Raw genomic sequence first — 9,975 nt, 5'->3', positions numbered from 1 at the left:
TGATTGAATATTACGATACTGTAAGAGTTTTAGCTTACAATTGCGTTTTTCGACCATTTCGGTAGAGTCAAAGTTACCGAACGTGGTTTTTTTTTCTATTTATCGTGATTTATATGCAAATATTTCGAAAATGAGAAAAGCTACAACCTTCAAATATTTTTCCTTTTATTTTACATGAAATTGCGCACATTTTCATATATAAAACTCTATGAAATGCCTAATATGAAACGGAGCAAATTTTCCGAGAATTCGCTGTACGCAATTCGGAGATTTATGGCGGAGAATCCGCGCGCGGAGGGAAGGAAAGTTTTTTTCATAAATTCACCATAAATCGAAATATTGTGCTAGAACCTTCCAATTTGTTGCAAAATGAAGGTAAATGATTGAATATTACTAAAATATAAGAGTTTTAGCTTACAATTGCGTTTTTTAACCATTTCGGTAGAGTCAAAGTTGACCGAACGTGGTTTTTTTTCTATTTATTGTGATTTATATGCAAATATTTCAAAAATGAGAAAAGCTACAAACTTCAATTATTTTTCGTTGTAATCTACATGAAATTACGCACATTTTCATATATAAAACTTTATGTAACGGCTAATTTAAAATGGTGCAAACATTACCACAATCGCACGTATGATTTTTTCGGAAGAGTTACCGCGCGGACATAAGGAAAATTTTATTTTTTTCATAAATTCACCATAAATCGAAATATTGTGCTAGAGACTTCCAATTTGTTACAAAATGAAGTTAAATGATTGAATATTACTAAAATATAAGAGTTTTAGCTTACAATTGCGTTTTTCGACCATTTCAGTAGAGTCAAAATTGACCGAAGGTTGAAAATTTGTCACTTATCATTTTTTATATGAAAATATTTCAAAACTGATAAAAGCTACAACCATGCGTTGTTTTTAGTTGTATTGTGCATGAAATTGGGCACATTTCCATATATAAAACTTTATGTAACGGCTAATTTTAAAATGGTGCAAACATTACCACAATCGCATGTATGATTTTTTTCGGAAGAGTTACCGCGCGGACGTAAGGAAAAAGTTTTTTCATAAATTCACCATAAATCGAAATATTGTGCTAGACTTCCAATTTGTTGCGAAATTAAGGTAAATAGTTGAATATTACTACAATATAAGAGTTTTAGCTTACAATTGCGTTTTTCGACCATTTCGGTAGAGTCAAAGTTGACCGAAGGTTGAAATTTTGGCACTTATCGTTATTTATATGGAAATATTTCAAAACTGATAAAAGTTACAATCATGAGTATTTTTTTTTTTTGTATTGTGCATGAAATTGCACACATTTTCATATATAAAACTTCATGTAACGGATAATTTAAAATGGTGCAAAAATTATGTCAAAGTGACGAAATAATTTTTGAGATGTGTCACTGATACTTTTTAGTGCGATAAGAAAGAAATTCGCGCTTGCGCGCCTGCATAACGATTGTAAACAAAACAACGCCTTGATCCGTGAACTCCCAGCATCCCCCAAGGCGCGTGATTCAAAAGTTTTTGGCAGGTAGGCCTATAAGTATTTTTCCGCGAATTTTAAAAAAAAACTTTTTTGAGCCGACGTATGGTATGTCCATTCAGAAATCGGGGGAGATTTTGACTCGACGTTTAACATGTCCATTCGGCGTTTAAGGGTTAATTTGACATGATCAATTTAGTGGTATGGTTAAACTATTTGATAACTTTTATTTAAAAACAAATCTTTTGGGCAAGTCCTTTGAGAGTTTAGTTATGTAGGTACCTTATAATGATTGTAATATGTACCATGGTATTCATCATACCAGTTAAACACCATATTATGACAAAAGGGATTTCTACTAATACGTACATTATTTTATATTTATTATTATTGTACCAGGCAGGCTGTCTGTCTGATTAGGTTCTTTTCTTCTTTCAGAGGAAAATTGGCACCGGTGAAATTCGATAGATATGGAGAAGACCTCTTGTTTTATATGTTTTACTCTAATGCTGGTGATATGTTACAAATACTAGCTGCAATGGAATTGTGAGTACTGGCTCTGCTTGCTCTCTCTCTCTCTCTCTCTCTCTCTCTCTGAAACACAGCACAGGTTATATTGTTTTACTAGCATTTTGGATTGAGCACAGAAATTATGTTAACTTTTGTTTGTAGATATTACACTATATTACTTTTGTAGTTTTAAATTAAGTTTATACTGTGATAACTTATGAAATTATGGCCATTTGCTTGGTGCTTTTGTTTAGTAATTACTGTGGAGAAGAGAACATAGAAATGTGTAAAAACTTTAATTTCACTATTGAAATAGTCTTGCATTTTTAAAATCCATAACCTTACGAGTACATCCCACTTCCTAAAAGCTATACAGTGGTCCCCCCCCCCCCCCCCCCCCCCTCTCATATTCGCAGGGGATGCATACCACACACACACACACACACACACGAATAGTTGGAACCTCTAGATAAATGCTTAAAACCTGCTGTTTTGTTAGTTTTAAAAAAAAAATGTTTATGCCTGGTTTATTAGTAGTTTTATCACAAAAAGTGCATTTTATGATAATTAAAAGAAAAAAAAAAAAAGGAATTTGTGGATATTTCTCTGAAAAATACCTCGAATAGGGGAATTTTCAGCGAATAATGTGGGGAAACGTTCTAGAGTGAAATCCGCTAATGCATGAGTCCGCGAATCCGGAGAACGCGAATAAGGGGGGTCCACTGTATTAACTTTTATGAAAGTTGAGATAGTTAGTTAGTTTTGGAGTTTTGACTGTTCCCTTTGTGACAATATTGACTTCCAGCAGTTGTTGAATCTTAACCTCTTTTACAGGTACAACAGAGACTGGAGATATCATAAAGAGGAGAGAGTTTGGATTACGAGAGCACCAGGCATGGCACCAACGGAAAAAGGGCCTAGCTATGAGAGAGGCACGTACTTCTATTTTGATGCCCAGGTAAGTCTTTGTTATAGTTGTATTGATCCTGTGACTGGAAAGTTTTTAATGATTTTTTTATTTCAGTAAAAACTAAATTTACAGTAAATTATGTTAGACTTTACAGTTTAATGTAGTTTATTATTTTTGGAATGTTACTTGCAAGTATTATGTGAAGTTATTTAAGGAAATATTCTTCATCTAGTGTAATGTATTTTATAAAGAGGCAAGATATATATGGAAAGGTCTTGACTGACATGTAGAACAAATTAAAGTCCATGAGTTTTACTACCAACAGAAGGGTTTGTGTGTCTTTAATACAGTTATTTTCTTATGAACGGGTATCTTTTGAGATTCTAGCGTTAGAAAGTATTCCTTGGTTTAAACAGAAACATTTTGTGTATTCCAGAATTGGCGAAAAGTCCCCAAAGAATTTCACCTTGAGTATGACAAGCTCGAAGACCGGCCTCACCTACCCATTCCAGGATATCCTCAGAATTACCCACCCTCTTCTGCACTGTGACTACTCTCACCACTGCCATGCCCAGTACATTGTAGATGGGCTTAGGTTACCAGGTTACCTATGCCTAGATTTTTGTGGTTGAATCAAAGCAAGATTTACCAAAACTGATATTTTATTACAAAAAATAAAAAGAAACCGAGAATGAACCTGTCCATTTAAAATCTTCCAGTTGCAATGCGTGTTAATCTGTACAGTAAAAATAGTGCATTAATTTTTTATCCGTGGCTTTTTCATAAGAGGGGCAGAGCCACAAGGAGAAAGCCCTGAATAGTCGTTCGCATCAAGCGGATGTGTGCAACCATGGGATTTGACCCCTCGTGACATCATGACACCTTTTTGATAAAGAGAAAAAAAAAAAAGATTTGATAAATTATGCTTTTGGAAAAACCTTTATTTTTCTATTAGAATTCTTTTGAAGTTAGATATATTTTAGCTTGATGCTAAGGTAGATCTAGATCCTAAGGTTGAACTACTGCCTTTTATTATTATGTTATTTTGCTTTATTTTAAAAGCATGAGGCGAGCATTCATCACAAATGGAAAGCTCATCCTTGAATATGGTGACTTTTGTCACACAAACAGTAATAGTACGGGTGGTCAAGCCCACTTTGCTGTGTGGAAGAGGTCTTGGGCTCTTAAAAAACAAATGTACAGTCACTGTGTCTTGTTGCCACAGAAGGTCCCATCGGCACCTTCCACGGCAATCGAGTCGAGGAAATGTCAGCGCATGCAAGGGGTCATGTCAGTTGTCATACAGAATTTGCTTTATTAAAGGGTGCCTGTTATAGTAATACTTCTGCAAGCTTCCAATGTTTCAGCACTGAGGTATGTGGACATTATAATTTGGTAAATGCTGTGACAAACTGGTATTGGTAATTATGACAAATGGCCGAGAGGAGGAAGATTGAAATTGCCCAAGTTTTGTGCATTGGTACCAGAACACATGTTTGAGCTAATGATTCCATCTTAGATTGTCATCAGATTTATACTTTTTGCACCAGTTTTCAACAAAGGTAGCTATATGTCATGTGAGTTTCTGGAGAAGATTGTGAATAGGTAGTATGAATGATCTGCATAGAAGATTCCAAGAGTTTCGGTACTTACATTTCATTCTTGTCACTATTATGTGTGCACTCTTGTAAGTAAGGGTTAGATAAGGAAAAGGTATTGCATGATTAATTTATTTATGAATGTTTCAGTTATGTCGGTGAGTTGTGAGTGCATGTGTGCTTGTAAAAAGCTTGGAGATGGTAATTGGAGAATGTTTGATAAATGTTTTGTTATAATGAAGGGAAAGCTGGGAGGTGGGAGGATTAGATGATAGTTGAATTTACAAAATTTTCTATTATAGAATTAAAGGTGATGCTTTACAAAATATATTTGTTTTAGGTCAGCTACTTTTGAATATCAGTGGAGGTCTTACAATGAGGATGGTACAAGTCTTGAATAAGGGTAAAGCATGACATTTATGATGGAATTATAGACTGTATTTTGAAATTGACTAATCCAAGTGAATTGTAATATATTATTTCATTTTCATTTTTAAGTTTTACTCTTGTAACAATGTATATAGTATTTGCTGTACATACGGTTATCAGTTTCTTAATGTGAAATAGATACCAAATACACAACTTTCAAGAATTTTTCACTTGAACTCAGAATAGCTTGAAATAGTCAACGTTTAAAATACAGCAGGGGGCTTGTGGAGATGTGTGGAAGCTTGATACTATTCTTCTCCCATTTGTAATGGTAACAATGTTAAAAAGATTTTAGTAAATTGTTCGGTAGAAATTTGCATTCTGATATTGATTAAATGTGTCTCGGTTTGGTTTTCGTGTTAAGTCATTTGTGTATTTTATGTTGTGTTTTTTTTTTTTCGTATTCGGTCTCCGTTGGGTTATGAAAATTTTCTCTTTTGGTTCAAGGTCAAAAAAGTCAGATTGCTGACACATTTCATTTTGAAAGAGCTTCCCAGATGCTCAAGATCAAGAGTACAGGAAATATCTTTGATGTCACAGTGTTCACATTAACTCTAGCAAGTACAAAGCTAATCATTTTGCATTGGGAGAGAACAGGTGTTTGTTTCATAATTGGTTTTAGTAAATATTTCATTACATGAACATTTTCCTTGATGTTTTTCTTGATGTATGTATAGTTATGTACACAGTCACTTATATTATTCTGTATCAAATAGATCTTCTTTTACAGTAATTTTTTTTTTATTATTTGGCCCCTGTGAATTTTGACAAGTGTGTTTATATCTTGCTTGCTTATGAGTTAATGCTGAATATGAAATTTGGAATGCTTACAGAATTTTGCATTTCTAAGTTAGGATTGGTGATAAAAATGAGAAATTTTGTTCCAGTTGTGGCAACTTTCTTTACAGGTGTAGCAACAAAATAATCAAGGAGAATGCATAAGGTTTGTGAATGTCATGTGAAGGAATAAGGTTTATATAGTTGTAAATTAGTTTCCCCAAATGACTGATGAGCTTTCTTACTCCAGTTGTCGCCCCTTATCTAAGGACTATTGTGTAACCAGCAATATGAGCCTGAGTGTGACTCAGTCTGGTTAGACTTTTTCATAATATCATTAATTATGAATTCTTAACACCAGTAATGGTAGCTGATAAATCCAAACAGGTACTGTTAGAGGCATAATGAAAAGCACTTGATGGAAGTTGACATTAGCCACACAAAATATGAGGAAAATACATTTCAATTGCCATTATAGAGAGCACTATAACTTGCCACCTTAAAGGGCAACACCCAGAAGACGTTCAAGAAAAAGAAGTACAGTATAATGAATTTGATAGTGGAACAGAAAAAAGTTGTTTCGAAAGATATAGGTGGTTAATTCCTCTGACAAAGCTTATGTTTTAACTGTCAGGTCATATGATGGCAAATGAGGCATCTTCCAGCCTGGAGCAAAAAGGGTCGAAGTATCTCATTCAGATAAAAAAAAAATAAACTAAGTAAAAGCACACCAACTCACTTTTGTAGAGGTATAACTGACTTTGTACGTTGTGAAGTCTATTGTAGATCTTGACTTAATTGTGTGAATAAGCTGTGGGCATTGCACAAGATGAAGGCCTAAGCTTAGCAGCTTCCCCACTTTTGTGGTCTTGCTGTTATTTTAGCAGTGTTATGCATGTATGTCTCTCTGTAAGATGTCTACTTATTTTGTCAGTAAGTGGACTGTTGAAAAAGCACAAACTGTGAATATTATTATAATTATTATTTGGAATTTCTGGAGAAAGTTTGATAACCATCTTGCCTCAAAAACTTCAGCAGTACAGGTATTAGGAAGTTAAACCTGACCACTGAATTAAAATTCTTAATTCTCATACGACTAGGCAACCTTCAGAAACTTTAGTACCTGATGTAACGGAAGAAATTTTGTCCAGCTTGGTACTAAACTCAAAAGTTTAAGAATTTAAGTGCAGGTGACTAACAGCCCTTGAATTATAAGGAAAGTGTACAGTAAGGCCAATGAAATTTGATAGTCCTAAGTTTTCTTGCTTTCCTTGGGATACTGCCTTTCTAGTCTTGTGAGGTCATCCTATAAGACATTGCCCTTTAAGCCTACCTTTCCCAATCATTTTGCTCTGGAGAAATAAATTCCAAGCCAAAGGTCAACATGTTTTGCTCTTCAAGAAGGATTATTTACAGAAATCAGATGCTACTCATGAACCCTTGGAATTCATTCTTGCACTTGAGACCAGTGTCCTTTGTAATTGTACTGTTTAACAAGCATGGACATTTTTAGTTCAGTGGAATTATTGTAGTAAATACCAGTAATCATGTTTGAACAAATAGTGGTGTCTATGGTGGGATAATTACCCACCCAAAAAGTGTGGAAATGGAAATACCAAAATTAATTTGCAGTGTCCCCTCATCTGTAGCTGCACTGTTTTTGGCCTTTTGTTTTTCATCTCTTTCCAGTTGGTTCTTCTTCCTAAGTTCTCCATTTTTTAAACATTGCCATGCTGTTTTCATCCTTCATTTTAGAACAGGCACTTTGAGCAGATTTTAAGAGAATGTAGTTACCATGATCGATATAGCAGCTTAGTGGAGAAAACTGGTCTGCTAAACTGTCATCCATAACTGAAAGACAACTTTGATTCAGTCAAAGGGGAAAGGCACTCAGTTTAAAACTAACATAGCTTGGAAATTATACGCCCAAGTTCTCCTTTGATACAATGGCCAGTACTGTCCGCTGAAATTGCAGGATTTGAAAAACTTGAGCTGAGGAGTTCAAATCTATTCTAAGAGATCACATTTTCAGAGTTTCAGGACACTTGCAAGTGGCATCACTAAGGCTGTGAAGTTGAGAAAATGAGCCTCTCCACCAGAGCAATTGAGTGTGGATGAAACTGGGTTAATTTATTTTAGCATCAAGGACAAACATTTTTCAGGTAGAGATGATGATTGTTTAAGCACAGAACATCAGAGTAGTGTGTTGTGCCTTTGCTTTGGGAAACATTGGGAATGCATAAACTATATAATCTTTACTGATCCATGCATCGGGTGACCTTAGTGTATTTACAATTATGAATACAACACTCATGTCCATTTTCGGTTGAATAAGAACGCATGGGTTGGTTGCTCTTTTTCAGTAGTTTTAGGTTACCGTCAAAACAAATAACTGCCTAAATCTTATTTATTTTCCTCCAATGCAATCTTTCTGCAGCAGCTGATGGACCTAAGTCATCGCAAACTAAAGTGACTATTCAAGAGGAACTATGCTTTTGTTCTCAATGTACTTGACTCAAACCCTGGTGGGTCACCGAGGGATTTTTAGTAATCAAAACATTTATGATGCAATTCAGGCTACTTCTTCAGTCTTGCATGAGAGATGTAAGGGATTAAATGCCCACCCATCGTTTTGCTGACTTCACCAGGTAGACTAAGGATGAGAGGTATTAGAATAAAGCTAACAAAACTAAAAATTGATATCAATTACAAAATCACTGTGTATAACTTGTTTACTTAAGTATTTACATTTTATTTTACTCCACACTCGAGTGCTTTCAGTCCCTATCTGTGGTCCATTTTGAAGAGATGTAGAGGTTGTGACAACTTACACATCTCTTGAAAATTTTACTCCACACTCGAGTGTGGAGTAAAATTTTATTTTGCATTTTATTTTACTCCACACTCAAGTGTGGAGTAAAATAAAATGTAAATACTTAAAGGTAAACAAGTTATACACAGTGATTTTCTGGGTTTCTTTTTCAATCTTCAGAAGCAAACTGAAAAGTTTTTGTTTGGTTCATTGGTATCAATGATAATCCCAAGGAAGAATTAGTAGAGTCACATTTGTAAGTTAACTAATGGTGAGCTAATTGGTTTAGGACAGCAAGAGTTGATGACTAAAAAGTATGAAGCAAGTGAAGAATCAGAAATTCCATTTTACTGAACAGCAAAGAAAATTCGGGAAACAATCATATTGCTAAATGTTTTAGGAACATGATCCGTTTCTCTCGTTTCAGCCCCGTATGGTCATATTGCAATCAGTGCACCTCATTTGGTGAGAGGTGCACTGTAAGCATTTCTAAAGGTCTGCAGCACTCCTTTGATTTCTAGCTGTACCCACTTTTCAGCCTTTTACTTTACATCCATTCCAACCACCTTTCTTCCGTCCTTCTTGCCAACAACTCCAACTCCCTCTTTTCATCGTATTGAGCACAGGGCAGAAAGTGTCCCAGTGCTTGGCTTTATTGTCTAATTTTTATAAATTATAATCAAATCCATTGTTACAGCATGTTGGAACAGATGCCTTTTCTTACTGCAAAGAGGCCAGCTCAAAGATGTTAAGATTGATGGTCTGGTTTGAAAGAAAAAAAAAAGATCAGCAAATCAGCCTTCTCGTCTTGAGTTCTTGTGACAAAAGACTAACGGTAGCGACTGTCATATCATTGGATGAAAAGAATTCTGCTGGTTGTTCTGCTACCACTCCTGCCTCTGTCTTGGTCCTCTACGACAGACTGCAACATCGACTAAGTTGGGCTGCTCACTTGCCTTCGTTGCCCAACTGGTGTTAATGTTGGCCTATTTTCATTATTCAGATGTCAGCTACACAAGAGTGATACCTAACAGTAAGTATAATGAAACAGTATTTCGATTGCACTCTTATTTTTTACAGTAGATGTTTCCGGTTATTGTTATTGATATCATTATTATATTATGCTAATGTGTACAGGTACATTATTAGTTAATGCAATACAGATTAATGTTCATCCACTATCAATATTTTATTGTGTGTACTGCTCACATAGGTATCAAATCCCAGCACTAGTTGATTTTGATGAGTTGAGGCTACGTAAATCGAGGACTGAATGTAATGCAGAAGAAAACTGAGAATATATTTCCATTAAAAACGGTCACTTGTGATGACCTATACTCCGTTTTTTTCCATCTGTCCACCTGCCTGTGGTGTTTGCGTATGGTAACACTGCTTCCCGGGCTTTAGATAGTTACGCTATGTGTAAGTTTTAGGTAAATAAAAGGATATCT

At 35.1% G+C, this 9,975-nt stretch overlaps 1 protein-coding gene across 1 annotated transcript in view; it reads left to right on the top strand.

Annotated features, from left to right (window-relative positions):
- Positions 1 to 5,668, top strand: part of LOC135195755 (CCR4-NOT transcription complex subunit 2-like) — a 118,394-nt gene extending 112,726 nt beyond the window's left edge. The window contains exons 7-9 of the mRNA XM_064222204.1: positions 1,927 to 2,034; positions 2,833 to 2,956; positions 3,345 to 5,668. Of these exons, the coding sequence (XP_064078274.1) occupies positions 1,927 to 2,034; positions 2,833 to 2,956; positions 3,345 to 3,458 (346 nt within the window). The 3' untranslated portion in view covers positions 3,459 to 5,668. The remainder of the gene's footprint in view (positions 1 to 1,926; positions 2,035 to 2,832; positions 2,957 to 3,344) is intronic.
- The last annotated feature ends 4,307 nt before the right edge of the window (positions 5,669 to 9,975 follow it).

Source organism: Macrobrachium nipponense, chromosome 16 (assembly GCF_015104395.2).
Source record: "Macrobrachium nipponense isolate FS-2020 chromosome 16, ASM1510439v2, whole genome shotgun sequence".
NCBI classification, from domain to species: Eukaryota; Metazoa; Arthropoda; class Malacostraca; order Decapoda; family Palaemonidae; genus Macrobrachium; species Macrobrachium nipponense.
Note: the sequence above shows the minus strand (reverse complement) of the source record. Positions and strands in the feature narration are given on the sequence as shown.